The following is a 16729-nucleotide window of genomic DNA, read 5'->3' on the forward strand; positions in this document are numbered from 1 at the left end:
ACATTTACGTGGATTACTTAGCTTTTTGATTACCCCTTAAATTGTGTGCATAGCCTAGCTCAATAAGCCCTCACCGACCCCTTTTCCTCCCCTCTGGAAGTAAGCGCTATCATAAGTTTTGTAATTACTTCCTTGCTTTTAAAAATAACTGCTGCTTATACATGCATCACTAAATAATCTAAATTAGTTTTGTATGCTGTCAAACTTTACGCATATATATCTATTTTTGTGCACATTATTGCATTTTACTATATTTTGTCCATTATTTGAATATACTGCTATTAATTCTACTAATTGGATATTAGGGTTATATTTATTTGGAGTTTTTACAAATAATATTCCATGAACACTCTTATGTGTGAGAGTCCTGGTACACAATAACATTTTTAGGGTATGTAACTAGAAGTGAAAAGTACTGGTCATGAAGTTTGTATATTGTGAACTTTACTAGATACCATGTCCATTTTTAGTGAAATGAGATGGATTATAGATGGAATTTTTATTTTAAAAAAATTAGAATCTGGCACTATACTCAGAGCTACCAATAAGGTTCCATTGAAAGAGAGAAAATTTTAGATTCAATAGAACCTAAAGTAATTAGTTTTAAACAGGAAACAATTATAGGATAATCATTTAGTGCCCGCTTTTTATGTTGATTCATATTCAGCTCATTCTAGAAGCAATGAGAGTTGTCTGTGTGAAAGGACTGCCAAGTCAGGGCCCATAACACACCAAGTATATAGCTGCTGGCCTGTATAATTCTGTTGGCCAAAAAGGCATTTCCAACTTAATGCAGTTTTCTGCAATTAGTTCATTGAAACTGATGAACATCTTCACTGACCTAGTATAAAGGCATCGCAATCAGTTTCTGTGTAGTAAGTTGGTTCTCCCATGGCCCCAATATACCACTGTATCTCAGGACCAGGCTGTGAATGCACAGAAGACAGAGGCTTCATTTTATTCATTTTTGTGTTCTCAGTATCTAGTACAATATTTGTTACTTATGTGCTTTAAAAATGCTTGCCAAATTTATTGAACTGAGCAACCAGTAGTTCTTGGTTTGAAACTCATCCTTAATTCACAAGATCAGAAAGAGAAAATTTTTCACAAGTGAGGATGTATAATTTATTAACATGGGTATTTATCCTTCTCTAAAAATATAAATTTGTTATGACCGATGAAAAACCAATTTCAATATTAAAAACTATACCAAATTGTTATGCTGTCAGGCACTAAAATCAGACTTTACAAATAATTTACAAAATTCAAATCTAATCCACTGTATTACTCCTTCCTGTTTCCTCCACTCCTGACAGCACTCAGTATTCTGCCTTGTCTCCATGTTTGCCCAGACAGGGTGCCAAGTCCTCTGGGAAGGAACGGCTGTCACTCATACCTCCTCACATACACACCGAGGAAGTTGGCTTACGCAGTCAAGTTTGGCCAATGTTGATACGGTTGAAAGGCCCAGAAAGCCTTTCCCCATTTCGTTTCCTATCTTTGTAGCATTCCTGTTCCTTTGCAGATTTAATTTCTGTTGAGCTCAATATTGTGCTCAACAAGTCTCTTACTATTCTCTAAATGACTTTTAAAACGATCACAGAAGGAATTCACAAAATGAAATGCCTCAGGAGTTAATGGAATAATAAGTACTTTCCTTGTCTTAGATGCGGAGGTACTTCCAACCAGGAGAATTAAGGGGAGAGAATTAAGGGGAGAAGGTTTAGGGAGAGGACTGCCTCTGGAGAGTCTAAGTTAAGTGCTGATGCCTTGTTCAAAGCTTCACCACATCTTCTTCTCAGTGGATGAAGGGAACGCAAGGAGGAAATTCACCTGAAAAGAATTCCCTGTGACACTTGGGTGTTTTTCCTGAGAAAAAGCAGATTTCCTCTTTTTATTCTACCCCACAGTAAGCAGGAGCTAGAAAACTTTGGCAGGACATTACTAAGAATTGAATTTCTGCATTATTTATCATCTACATTCTCTAGATATTCTGTACTTTTTTTGGTTTAACCTATAAAACTCTTCCCTAAGCCTCACATATGGCAGTGACTAATCATGGCAAGAGCTATGACTACAAACTTGTAGGTTCCTATCACTAATTTACCTTTTTTGGAACAGGGAGGTATTTTCCAAAGAGTCTTTCTTGAGGTGCTAGCATAATCTCTTAAAATAAGAGCCCAGGGCATTCTCTATATAGTTACATAAGAATGAACAAAATTCAAGTTCTGCACCTGGCCCATATTATGGAAAATAGACCTGACATATTTTTCAAGTACATGTAAGACTCTGGAACTCTTTCAGCTTATACTTCAAAGACATAAAAGAGTAACTTTGGGAATGCTATTTAGATTTACATGCTAGAAAATTTTTACCCTAAGTATTAGTTTGACAATGGTGACAATAAACCCACTGTCACCCATCTGATAAAGAAGACTTACCCTTTTCAATTTGGCAGCAGCCTCTCCTGAACGGATTGCAGTCAGCAAACTCTGTCGCATCTGTTCTGGGTCAGAGCTTTGGAATGTTAAAGAACTTTGTCTCATAAGAGTGAATGATGGGCAATCAGTTGGAGTTGGTATTTGGGAATTCTGTTCATTATGTGCAGAGTTATTATCCTACAAAAATAAATGTGAAATATTTATATGAATGCCAAGAAAAGAATGGGCCATTTTTTGCAAAACGTTTTCATCATCCATAGTTCTTTAACAATCGCCATTTGCCCCACTGGTGTTTCAGACACAGCTCTGTTTCCTCACCCACTGAATTATCTCTGCTGCCAGAGCTAAGCTGGAAGATGAGGGCATTATTTTCTCTTGAACTCAGGAAGCCAAAGAAGAAAAGTGGTACCACCTCTTTGCTTCATAAATACAGTGGTAATTTTATTGTTCTTGAATTAAATACTGCTGACTTCACCAATACACAGAATTGGTTAGAAAAGTCAAATTAAGATTTTTAAAAATACTACAAACTAAAAAATGACCCATTTTCATGGTTTCAACATACTAGCTGTGAAATTACTATTTTAAAATGAGCAAAAGAGTCAAATAGACAATGTCATATTTGTTGAATCTAATATATCTTCTAATAAAGGAATACGAATTACTATGCTACACTTAGTAGCTTATTTTGTGTTTCTGGAAGTCACATGGACTAAGTGCTGACCATGTTTTATTTTTTGCCATGAGAAGCAACACATAAAAGTTAGGAACTTCCAAACTGAAGAATCAAAAATTGAATTACGCTTCTCAGGAAGGCATATTTAGTAACTGATGTAACTGGCATATGTTATCAAGTAATCTTAAATGTCTTTTTCAAACTGCCAAATACATATCTTTACCAAAAAATGATCCAAAGAGGGCTCAGGCAATGACTTAAAAGCTTTATTATCTACACCAAGCTTCCATTGTTTAGGAATGGTATTCTAGTCCAAGAAAAATCACAGGCTTTGTGCCCAAGTACAGAATTAATCTCTATATCATACTTCTATTCCCGATGCTATATCAAAGTAATAAACATAAATGTAAAATACATGAAAAAATATTATTTAAGATATTGTTGTACAATTATGGAAAAACATTTACTTGGCAATATGATTAACATTCTTTTGCTCTAGGAATGTTTGAAAAAGTAATATTAAATACTTCTGGAACTGTCACACAAATATGAATGTATTCTTTAAACACTATCAGAGTAAGAGTACACAAAGCATTTCTTTAAAATTGCATGAGGATTATCATAAATCATGCTGTGAATTTCATCTTCTCCTTTGACTCTATTATCTGAAGCTAGCAAAATACAACACTTGGTTGACCAAACACTAAGTCAACAACACTCCTTTTAGGTAAATATTTAAGGTTAGATGGTGGTTAGATAACAGTTTGGTCAACATACATATTATAGTTGAAAGTTGACACTGACTTAACAAAATGGAGAATTAAGAAAATTACATTTTAAAACTCTGCTTTCAATTTTTTTATATGTGAAAATGCACAATATATGCAAGCTGAAGTTGAGTGTATATGATAGAAATCACATAGCTGAGAGATGCTCAGTTATTTTGTCTAGTCTCTGATAACTGTTATTTTTCCATTTCATTAAGACTATTTCCTTTGCTATTGCACAGTAATGTAAAATTGGAGAATAAACCAGAAGATTTAGACAAGTTAAAAACAAATTAAGATAACACAGGAAAATAGAACCATAAACTAGTAAATATACCATACAAATGATATGAGCAAAGAAACTTTAAACCCTTTGCTAATGACACAATTATATAATGACGACCTTACAGCAATACCTAAACAAGTTATGTAAGTTATAATTGTAAGCAAATAATCAGATTTTATGTATTACCACTCTCTTCACTACAATAGCTTAATTTCAGATTAATATGAGTTCAGAGTAAAGTAGCACACAAACATATCAACATGCTTGTTAATCCCCATTAAACCCTGTGACTAAATTTGAATACTTATTTTTAAAAAGGCTACAGTTACCTTATCAGACACACCAAGTTGTGGGATGTCCACAAATGTATTTACAGAATGAGTCTTCCCTTCCTCTGTGTTGGCTGGAGGTTGGACCGATGCACCAGCACTAGATGACTTGGTGCGCTCTTTACTGAAAGACTGTGACCTTTTCACTACAGCGAGAGCAAACGGTGAAGGACCAGAACTGGAGTATGGTCGTGGGGCACCAAAAGTTTTCAGAGTCTTCAGATTTTGTGTGGATACCTGACGAGCAGGAATTGCCGCAGGTTTCGGAGCTATGGGAGGAGGAGAGGCTTCAGCAGGCTTCTGACCGATGACATCATCATCAGTTTTTTCAACCAGGGGTTGTGGAACAGAGTGAGGCATTTTATTTAAGGGAGAAAGAGTCTGCTCTGGAGAAGGCAGCATATCCCTTTCTGCCTCTTTATTTGTCAGTTCTTTTGGAGCAGGATTAGGGGCAGCATGGACACTCTTGGCAGCTGCAGATGTCACATAGTGACCCGATACTCTCTTCTGCATCTGTAAAAAAAAAGAACTGGGTTTGGCCTGGGGATTAGAAGCCCGAGATTTAAATTTTGATTCCAAAATATTGTTTATGTCTTCCAAATTTGGTGCAAAAGGAACTGTGCCAGTGTCTCTTGTCATTTTGGGAGCTGGTTTCAGAGGACTAACCATGGCTCCATCAGGTGGGCTCACAGAACTGTGCACTTGATGCTCTGTTCTCAGGTTCGGCTTCGGTTTAAGGTCTGGCAGTGGCCCTTTTGGGCTTTCAGAAATAGCCGAATCTTCTGTTTGGATGGCAGTTTCTTTCACATTCTCATGAGTGTGCTTTTTCCCTAAAGCATGTATGTCCTGATCATCTTTATACCCTGTGGTTTCTGACTGCCAGTCTTTCAGTATTTCCAAGGATTTGGGAGGCACTATTTTATAAGTAGTCATTCCAATTTTGGGTATATACTCTCGTGTAATTTCATTTGAAGGTTTTGGCTTGGGATTGTAGTCCTGTCTATAAAGTGGATAATTCTTTAGGTAAGAAGCAGTTGAATTTTTATCAATCCTATCTATAGGAGGCAAAAGATCATCATTACCATGTGCACAAATTGGATCTTTTACGGTAAGCGGATCTTCTGAATGTATAATTAGGGTGCCTTGACTCCTGAATTCCCTTGAGGTATCTACAGAATCTTGTGAACTTAAGGATGAGTGTTGAGTTGATATGTTGTTATTTGAAGTTTGTACACTTTCTTCAACTTTGGAGTCAGACAAATTATGATCTTGGTGTTTCCCATCAAAACTGTTACAAGAAGGGGTTGTCTGAATTGCGGCATCTTGCATTTTTGTCTTTTCTGCACTAGGTTGATTCGGTTTTTGATCTGGTACTGATGAAGCTGCTAGATGGTTTTCCTTGTAACTTATAGCAGTATCAGTTTCATGTGCCTGAGAGTTTGATGGTCTCTCAACTTCCATATCAATGTCATTATTTTTGGCAACGCCTCCTACATCGATTTCTGTTTTCTTCACTCCATTTTTCATATTGTCTTCTGTGTTCTTTGGAAAGACAATTATTTCATTTTGTACTATTGAGAGAAAAAAAATCATCAAGTTAAATATATGAAAAAGTAGAAAACCTCAAGTTTTTAATGCCTACTTTCTCCCACCTGAAATAGTTTGGTTTGAATTCGACAGATAATTTTCAACTCACTGACTATATAAAGGTAGGTAGTAGCATACAGAGAAAACAGTATGGGCTTTGGATTCATACAGACTGAAGTCTGGAATTCCTGGCTTAACCCCTGGCTTAACTAGTGTGGCCACAACATGTTAATTAACCCTGTTGAGCCTCAGTTTGCTCAGACAAAAAAAGGCGAAAATATGTATATTATATGTGTATCATTTAGATAGCATGCTCATTAGTATATTGACCACAATAAACACTCCATAGAAGGTAAGTAAAAATAAGTTTTTACTTCTTAGATGTCATTCAGCCATTGTTCATAATGACAAAAAATGAAACTGACAAATTCAAAAACTGTATTTTTCCTCTATTTTGACTATCTTTTCTATAGCCCCTAGCATATTTATATTTTCATACCTTACATTAAAAGGAAAGGAATCTCAGGAAATGCAGTCAGTTTTAATGACGGCCTTAACAGAAAACATTAAGATTTACAGTAAAAACAGAATCTCAGGCCAGGCGTGGTGGCTCATGCCTGTAATCCCAGCACTTTGGGAGGCCGAGACGGGCGGGTCATGAGGTCAGTAGATCGAGACTATCCTGGCCAACATGGTGAAACCCGGTCTCTACTAAAAATACAAAAATTAGCCATGTGCGGGGGCGCACGCCTGTAGTCACAGCTACTCAGGAGGCTGAGGCAGGAGAATCGCTTGAACCCAGGAGGTGGAGGTTGCAGAGAGCTGAGGTCGTGTCACTGCACTCCAGCCTGGCGAGAGAGTGAGACGCCATCTCAAAAGAAAAAAAGACCAGAATCTCAGTTGATGGTCTTGTTAATTAGGTATCTTTGCTGAAGGCTGTTAGAGGACTTTATTTTTAGTTATAACATCAGTGATTTCAATGCATGAAATCAGTCATATTGGTTTTGATTTTTCTCTGTTGGAAATAGGCATCCTCATTCTAGAGTCACAGTCAAAATCAAAGTAGAGAAAATAACCTTCCTCTCCTTTGCACTACTTTTCCTCTTGATTCTAATTCAGACCTCCTGAAAACAAAAACCATTTGCCAGTCTCTAGGTTAACAGAGCAACAGCTTCCAGTCAACAACATGACGGCAAAGCACTGGCAGGAAGCATGTGGAAGGAAACAGGCTTTGGGGTCTGTACCATGTGCCTAGTACTGAATTAAGTCATTCCTCTGCTCCTCTATTTAAATGCCCTGAAGAATCATGCTTCCTGCGCGATCACTGTGCTTATCTTCAAAACCCTAGTGGCCTTTTCACATATGGCAATAGTTTGCACAGCATAAGTTAAATGTGAGGTTTGGGGGTCAAACTGTGAATGTATGCCAAGTATTTCTCTATAGTTTTATCATTACCCACTTTTACTTAAAGGATGAGATGAAGTACATTGCCTAAAATGTAATGAGCTATATTATATAGTTTCTCTCTTAAAAAAAGAAAAAGAAAAAAGATATGCAGGCAGAAAAATATCATGTTAGGCAAATTTGTATACAAACAATTTTTTTAAAATCTTCACGTTTTTTTTTTTTTTTTTTTTTTTTTTTTTTTTTTTTTTGAGACGGAGTCTCGCTCTGTCTCCCAGGCTGGAGTGCAGTGGCCGGATCTCAGCTCACTGCAAGCTCCGCCTCCCGGGTTCACGCCATTCTCCGGCCTCAGCCTCCCGAGTAGCTGGGACTACAGGCGCCCGCCACCTCGCCCGGCTAGTTTTTTGTATTTCTTAATAGAGACGGGGTTTCACCGTGTTAGCCAGGATGGTTTCGATCTCCTGACCTCGTGATCCGCCCGTCTCGGCCTCCCAAAGTGCTGGGATTACAGGCTTGAGCCACCGCGCCCGGCCTAAATCTTCACGTTTTTAAACTCTGCCTGATTGCACAGTTATTTGGTTGTGGCAGTTGATATTACATATTGTGTTGCAAGATTCCTATATTAAACATGTAATTTAAAAATGGAACTCATTTTTATTCTTCCCAGATAAAATGCAACTGAGTATCAGAATACATATTATATACTTAGGTGAATTCTTTTCTCAGTGACCAATGATTTTTAACTATTTTGATTTACAAAATTAAGGACCCATGCTCTTAGGAACCATAGAAGAGGCATATTTCTGCCTCTGCTCTCAATTTACTTGATTCATAAGTATTTTTCAATGTTCATATGAAAAACACTATTTTGAACATTGTTATAAGCATGGAAAAATTTAAGACCCTCTGGCAGCAGGAAATGAATCTAAATGTATTTCCTTTTTTCTTATTTCTAATTTTCCACTGAATATATATATTTCCCAGTTCACACAACAGAAACATTTTCCCAAAGAAAGTAAACCAATGTAAACATATATTTTACGTTGAATCCCCTTTTAAAAACCCAAATGTATTGGTTTTAGAATTATAAGTTTCTGTTTTTCATATTTTTGGTAGGTTTCTCCTACTTTACCATTGTCTAACTCTGAATTTCTTCTCAACATTTCATGATTATTTCCAGTGATTGGCAGTCCTGGAAACCCAGAATCCATCCTCATCTACAACTGACAATGATGTTAACCAAGTGTTTATGAAGGGCTAGATCATTTTCCAAGGATGGCCAGTAGAGGGAGGAGGTTATCTTTTATACTATAGTGACCCTCTACTCAAAAGTGACACTGACATGGACAAACTTACAAAAAGGTGATTTAGATAAGGGTAGGTAAAAAGGAAAACAGAATAAAAGTACTTAAAGAATAATAGACATTATTTACTTTAAAAAAGAACTAGAGTTGACAAAGGTCATAGCAAAATAAAACATGTGCAAATCAAAATACCACGTAAATGTACTTGTGACTCTGGCACTAACTTGACAACAAAAATCTTAACAAAAATGATTCAACTTGACTATTGTTTTAAAGAGAAAGAAGCAGCTTTTAAATCATAATTTCTCAATAGGAATGCTATTGCCATCATAGTACATGCTGTGAAAAACTGACTCAAGTGGAAAAGAATGAAAAACTTATTTGCTTTCAGACCTTCTCAGTATGGTATCTCACAATGGTATTGAATGTGGGAGAAAATGAATCAGTAGCATATATATTCAAGTTAATGAACACATACATAAAATTATATATATATAATTATATATATATAAATATGACATTGTGATTATGTCTTATTCAAATATGAATACTACATCCCTATGTTTTCTAAATATCTTAACCTAGTTTTCTATATTAACATAATAGATTGAACTATGAGAATTCATAAGCCACTTCCTTCTTAACCCCTTAAAACACCATTGTTTATTCCTTGAATTTTCTATTTGCGTAGGATTGTTTTTCTGAAATTCAATACTAAGTACATACTTTATGAGTATCTCAGTATTCTGCTAGGTGCCGTGAGTAGTGCAAAAATATCAAATGTAATTTCTCCGATCCAAGACTACCCAATTCAGTTGAGGAATCGTAAATATAGAACCACAAAGCTCCTAATAATCAAGTAAAAGAAATGAAATATGATTTGGATAAAAATTGAATGGGTAAAATAGATGAAAAATTGTTTTTTAGGCAAAGACAACATGAATATATGCCTTATGATATAGAAATGAGCAAATGACATCATGAGAAAAAATAAGTTATGTTGATTTGAGGATGGGAACTGGGAAACAGTGGTAAATAAGGTTATATTATTAGATGATTTGGGCCTTGAAAAATCAGGCAGAAAAGTTTCATCTAAGGAAGTTAGATGGAAAAAAAGAGAAACAGATCACAGCTACATACACAGAGGAAACATTTTTAAGATCCAAAGTCTAAATTAGATAATTTCTATGTTTTAACAACAAAAGTAGTACACATGGTAGTTAAGGGCACACTCAAGAGCAATATTGCCCCAGTTTAAATCCTAGGTTCACCATTACCATAGCAGTTGTGAGACCTAAGGTGAGTTACTTAATACCTCTGTGGCACACAAAATGGGAATAAAAATAATAGTACCCAAAATATCCGTAAATGAGGTAGGTATTAAGTGAGTTACAGGAGATTAAATGAGTTAATACATATAAAGTGTTAAGAATTGTCCTTGGCATATAATAAAATAAAATGCTGGCTATTAATTATATAACTCACCATTCTCTTGGTTTGGGCCCAACGACTTCAAGTTTCTTATACTGTCAACTACCTTCTTTTCATTGCTTGTATCATATACTACACTGTGTGGTTCTCTGGAAGATATAACATTGTATGTTATATGTTGATACTATTGAAACACACACACACACACACACACACACACACACGCATGCTCAATGAGAAAACAGGCAATAATTTCCAAAGACAGATGGACTAAAACAATCATTTATTTCTGCCAAACTGCGGAAATTTAAAGCAGAGAAAAAATATAACTGAGAAGAAATGCTGCCATGACATATTAGCTTTCATATGGTGGTCCCATTAAAAAGAAAGAAGCTTGGTAAAATAGACACTTTTCCAAAACAGTGGCTTTATTTGGTTATTATCAGTTATTTGCCTTTTAAAGAAAAAGGAAATTAAATGAAACATTTTAGTTTTGCATCTGGCAAGGTCAACTATATAAATCAGAATGTAGATTGACCTCACTGATGTTTTTTTCCCTTTGGTGATAGAACAGTTTAATAAGGAGACAATCTCATGCAAATTATAGTAAACCTCTGACATATATGGTTTATTTTGCTTGGCTGATTTCATCTTTATGCATGTTGTTGCATTTCAAACCTAAATGGACTAGACTATAGCTGTCCATTTCTAGAATCAAGTGGAAAATACATTCTCTGTTTCATAAAGTTGACTGCAAAGATAATACTCATGATTTAACATCATACTCTAATATGCAGAATTGTTTTCACATACCAGTGAAAATCCTCCAGGAATACTTGGTAAAAATTGAAAATTAAATATTACATTTAGGTCACATAGGTAACAGGCAAAATACACACACAAAGAAAAACTTTCATTTTTGAATCACACAAATTAACTATTTCTCATGGCTTATCTGACACAGGGATATTAGAACTGTCACATTTGATTTTCTCTGAACATAATTACATGCAAATAAGTACTTCATTAATAAACATTCTTATAATAATGGTAAAAGGGATAAAGTCAAAACCAAAGGGCTGACTGTATTTATGTTTAAAATTTCAGATCTATATTTCAGAACACTAATATTAATTAAACAAACTGCCACCAACACCCCAGCACAGAGAATACTTACTGTCCATCTGTGCTTCTAGTTTCTTGTTTTTCTTCCATGGAGTTTTGTGAGAACTCTCCACTATCATTGCCAAGGGCTGAATCGGGATCATTTTTCAGTGTATTTATTATATCAGTAGATACAAAAGGAATATCTTGTGACTTCGGAGAAACATTTTCAGCTTCAACTTTAGGCACTTCACTCAGTTCTTCCTTTTCATCTATCTCTTCAAGGCTATAATCAGAGCTTATTCCAGCTACAAAGAAATGCAGATATAATCCTAAATATTAATTTGCCTCATTAATCCTATGCAATTCTGGCAAGGAAGGAATTTTGAAAAATAATAATTAGTTGGACTCTTTTAAGTTCTGCTTCAAAAATAATAGTGAAGTTCTTTCTCCTGGTGAGTAGTCATGTTAACATAAAACCAGATTATCTCAGACTCATAATTCTCAAAACAATTTGCTATCACTCTAGGTTTCATTCATGGTAGAGACAAGAGGTTATTTAATCTCATAAACCTCAAGTTAAATATTTCATTTAAGAAATATCTTTCAATTCAATGTTTTTTATACTCATCCAACAACTCAATAGTGCAAATTAAAGGCAAATTAATAATTTTAAAAGTGAAAACGAAAAGCACATGAGATTTTTGTATTGTCTACAAGGGCACTCATAAAATTTGACTCAATAGTTATTAAAACCAACTAAACTCGAGAATTACCTGAGCCCCCTTTAAAAATACTGAGGCTCACACCCTACTCCACAAAATCAGAATCTCTGATGGGTGGGGCAAGGGACTTTTAAAACTATTTAGATGATTCTACTATGCAACCTGAGTTAAAAGCCACTGACCTAGATGTTTAATTTTTAAAAATACAAACAGAGCAAGTATCAGACAATGAAAATTAAGTTTTATTCCTATCCAGTTTGATTCTCAGAGGCAACTCACTTTAACCATTTTTCCTCTATGTCCTGAGAAAGTGTAATATACATATATAGGTTGATAACTATACTCACATGTTTCCCTTTGTTAGTTTATTTAATATAAATGGAAGCATACTGTAGCCACCTAGCTTTTTTCTCCACTTACAATATCTTAAATATTATCCATATTAATATATATGTGTATACATAAATATTTTCAATAGCTGTGGTTAACATTTCATTGTATAAAAAAATGTATTTTATCACCAACACCAAGCCAGCAGGGTAAAAGAGAAGGAGGCACCCCGAGCAGTTAATGTTCATTGTCAAGATTAGCCGTGGAAGTAAATGGAAGCCAAAGAGTGAGGTTCTGGATTTTTGCTAAATACAATTAAACATTTCCATGTACACCATAGTATCTGAATGAAATTTAATTTTATCCCAAGGCTGGGGGCGTGGTCGTGGGGGTGGGGTGGGTAGGTGGTATAGCATCCGATTATAGTAATCAGTACATTCAGAAAATTTAATTTTTAACATAATTCAATAAAGTACTTAAAATATACTTTTAAAATTTTATCTCTAAGTATGTAGGCAGAAAAGTGTGCTATTTGTGCTATTTGAGAAATAAACATGGGAAATTTTAATGGTATTTTTATCATTAATAAAAATAGATTACTCAATAAAAAATATTTTAAAATTTAGGTTTAAGTGAATTTTCAAATGTACATATTTTGGCAAATGATGCTTTATTATGACGTGAAATAGTCATTATGATGCCAATGTATAATATAATGTGTCTACGATATTTTATCTATGTGTTAAGAATGTATTTATATAATTTGAAAAAACTGTATTGAGAAAAATGAAAGGCCATGATGGTTTAGATACAAATGTGTTTTTAAATTTTTATTATAAGGTCTTGCTTTGTCACCCAGGCTGGAGTGCAGTGGCATGATCATAGCTCACTGCCGTCTCAAAATTCAGGGCTCAAGCGATCCTCCCACCTCAGGCTCATGAGTAGCTGGGATTGTAAGTGTGAGCCACCAGGCCCAGCCTCAACTGTGTGTTCAAAGTGACCCCTCAATATATGTAAGCCAAATAGAAGAGAAGCTAAAATTCTTCAGAACCACTGATTTTATTTAACTAATCGACTCTGTTGTATTCATCTGTGTGGTTGGGAAAAACAACAAAGTCTAAACCCAGATAAAACTTCAAGTGAAAAGGGGGAAACTTATCTTTCTTTATAAAATATGTTCACACAAGGTTTCAACAGCTAATCAAATTTACAATTGATGATATCTTAATCTGCCTGACACAAAGCACCAGCAAGGAAAGGCCTGACCACCTACATGTCAATGATGTTATGGCTGCCTCAGGTGTTCCAGGGCACTCAAAGACAGAGGTTTCCTCCATCAGCTTGGGCGCAGTGCACTGCTCCTGACTGGAGAGCCCAGGGCCAAAGGAGGTTTCTGCCAAAGAAGTAGAATCTGTAGAAATGGCACTTAGACAACAGAGTTAAGGCAAGCAGAGACTAAGAAGCATTTTGGAAGAAATCAGATTTGTTAGCTCACAATTATCGATGCATTAAACAAGAGGTAAAAGTGAAAAAAAATGAAGAAAAACAAATATGAAGCAAAGTTTGAATAGCATGTACTCCTTTTTATAATGCTTCAGTGACTTCTAATTTCACTCAACAGTTTTAATTGTTATTATTCAATACATTTCCTTTGTGGAAAAAAAAATGGGGCCATTTATATTATTCTGAGTAAAAGCTGAGAAAAATCATTACTAGTTATCTGAGAGTAAGATTTAAAATCACAGAGGAGTGAAGAATTCTTACATATATATGTTAAAATTCCAAATTCTTAAATACCACTTAAAGATTCAAGATTCAAGAGTGTTGCTCCTAAATGTTTCCTGTATTTAGAATATAAATTATAAAAATCAGGTGAGTTATATTAAGCGTTTTTTATACTTACAAAATTATCCCCATGATAAAGTCCTAGTATAATCATATTCTATTTTTGGTATGACATTACTAGTCTATCACATTCATTGATGTCTTATAGTAACTGTAAATATTAAAACATTGTTATCATACTTCTTATAAAAGCTACTAAGTAGATAGTATTAAAAATACTAGAAAAGTATTAGAATAAATTATACAACTTGTAATGGAATTTTGTTTGGGAAGAATGCACAAGGAGAGCCATATACTGCAACAGAAAACATTTTCATGGTAACAAATTTTTACCATTAGAGTAGGGTAACTTGTATGTTGAGTTCATACCTAGCACAGTTGCATAAAAAAATTGTGCTTACACTTTCCTGTAAATTTTCTTCCGCACACGCCAAGGTACATTCCTAATTATGGTGTGTCATTACACTTGGGAAGGAGTTAATAAATGTTAACCTGATATTGCATAAGAGAAAGCAGGAGACTACATAGAGAAACTACTCAAGGACAATTCCAGAACTGAAATTGTGATCTCTGCCAGCTTCATACTCTAATTGAGTTGAGGGGCAGAGGGGTGGGGGCAAGAATTCATTTCATAATAACAGAATTTGGGAAATGAGGCCAAGAATCTGTATCTCTTTCATGTATAAAGCATCGCGAATGGATTCATTTCTCAATTATCATAGAAGTCCTTTTTCAGTAATTACTCCATGTGGAATAAGGGCATCATACCTGGGCTGGATAGCTCCTCAGGAGAGTTTGCTTCTGAAGCACTGTCTGGAGGAACTCCATCTACTGGCTGTAAGGCTAAAGGAAAGAAGCAACACTACTTATAAAGTCATATTCACAAATAAAACAATTCCTTAACAGTTTAACTTAGTTATTTTTATATTGTTCAGAAAGCAGTGAGCCTTGCTAGAAGTCATTTTACTATCTAGTTGTAAAACACTAAAATCCACTTAGACTCCCTTTTCTACATACAGCTAATCCTGAAATGGCAGTATCTTTCTGAATAAATTCACGAATTATGACATGTTCACCTCAGGATAATGGAGCTGTATAATTTTGATACTTTATTTGGTGATGTTTCAGATTTTTAAAAGGCAGTTAAGTGAGACTAATCAAGATGTATTTTAAAAGCCTAAGTATTATTATTAAAAAAGCACAACTTACAAACCCATATCTTTCCTACTGTCCGTATTAAACAAAACACAATACAAATGTAATGTTAATGAAAAAACCACATTACCAGTCACACGACTATTTTCATCACTTTGATGCAGGGGTATTTTGGAGGGTGGGGAAGGTGCTTTTCGCTTTGTCCTTCTCAAAGATGAATTCCCTGCAGATGTGCTGCTGAGCTGCAGTGAGTCTGCCCTCACTCTTCCTGCTTCACAGGGACTCTGGAAAACAAAATGACCAAATAGAATGCTACATTTAGAGATCTGTAGCAAACTTTAGGAAGACACTGAACTTTATGTCAAACACAGATGTACCCAAATGGAACATAATAGTCATTCCTTAAAAACGTTTATGAAGCATCTGCCACATGCAGAAGCTGGGCTATGGGATAGATACATAAAGAAAAATAAAATATGGCCTTTCTCAAGAAACTTGGGCTAGAATGGGAGACTGCCACGCAAACAACTAACTGTAATGTAGAGGACTCATAAGTAACAGAGTTAAAAGCTAACTTTTAAAGAAAAACCTGGAGAAATAAAAAGGAAGGGATGAAAAAGGGAACATTATTTGTACAGTAGCATCTAGCTTGATTAAATCTACCTCTTTATAACTGCAGTGTTTCAGTGAGGAATACTGCAAAAATCTATATGTCTACCCGAGGAAAGGTCCTTCAAGGTCACCTACCAGAAACAGCTACGGCTCACACTCCTAGCCCATGACTGTCAGCAGACCCTAAGACATCCTTCCTCAGCAGGGGTCAGTGCCTCCTCACCAATGGCCATGTCATCTTTGCTCTTTCCCTTTACCAAGAATGAATGAATGAATGAATGAATGAATGAATGAATGAATGCATGCATGCATGCATAAATGAATAAATAACTATTTAGAAGAGTTGTTTAGGTGGCTCACACCTGTAATCCCAGCACTTTGGAAGGCCGAGGCGGGCAGACCACCTGAGGTAAAGATTTCGAGACCAGCTGGCCAATGCAGTGAAAGCCCGTCTCTACTAAAAATAAAAAAAAAAATTAGCCAGGCGTGGTGGCGGGCGCCTGTAATCCCAGCTACTCGGGAGGCTGAGGCAGGAGAATCGCTTGAATCCCAGAGGCAGAGGTTGCAGTGAGTTGAGATCGTGCCATTGCACTCCAGCCTGGGTGACAAGAGTGAAACTCCATCTCGAAAAAATAAATAAAAGAGTTGTTTGCAGTTTGTGTCTCTAATTTCTCTTATCCCACTTGAACCCTTTCAATGATACTTTTCTCAGCTTTTGATCCATTAAAATGAT

The 16729-nt window shown here is 35.5% G+C and overlaps 1 protein-coding gene across 38 annotated transcripts in view; it reads right to left on the bottom strand.

Moving 5' to 3' along the window:
- COBLL1 (cordon-bleu WH2 repeat protein like 1) overlaps positions 1–16729 on the bottom strand; it is a 194058-nt gene that overhangs the window by 36498 nt on the left and 140831 nt on the right. For 24 of the 38 annotated variants that reach the window (XM_077956564.1, XM_077956563.1, XM_077956578.1 and 21 more), the window contains 7 exons: positions 15515–15668; positions 14998–15072; positions 13658–13777; positions 11403–11637; positions 10280–10374; positions 4500–6070; positions 2442–2618 (listed from right to left, as the gene is read on the bottom strand). In XM_077956564.1, coding sequence (XP_077812690.1) covers positions 2442–2618; positions 4500–6070; positions 10280–10374; positions 11403–11637; positions 13658–13777; positions 14998–15072; positions 15515–15668 — 2427 coding nt within the window. The remainder of the gene's footprint in view (positions 1–2441; positions 2619–4499; positions 6071–10279; positions 10375–11402; positions 11638–13657; positions 13778–14997; positions 15073–15514; positions 15669–16729) is intronic. The other 14 variants (XM_077956570.1, XM_077956568.1, XM_077956577.1 and 11 more) reach the window with 1 other exon arrangement.

This window comes from Macaca mulatta, chromosome 12 (assembly GCF_049350105.2).
Source record: "Macaca mulatta isolate MMU2019108-1 chromosome 12, T2T-MMU8v2.0, whole genome shotgun sequence".
Classification (NCBI taxonomy): domain Eukaryota; kingdom Metazoa; phylum Chordata; class Mammalia; order Primates; family Cercopithecidae; genus Macaca; species Macaca mulatta.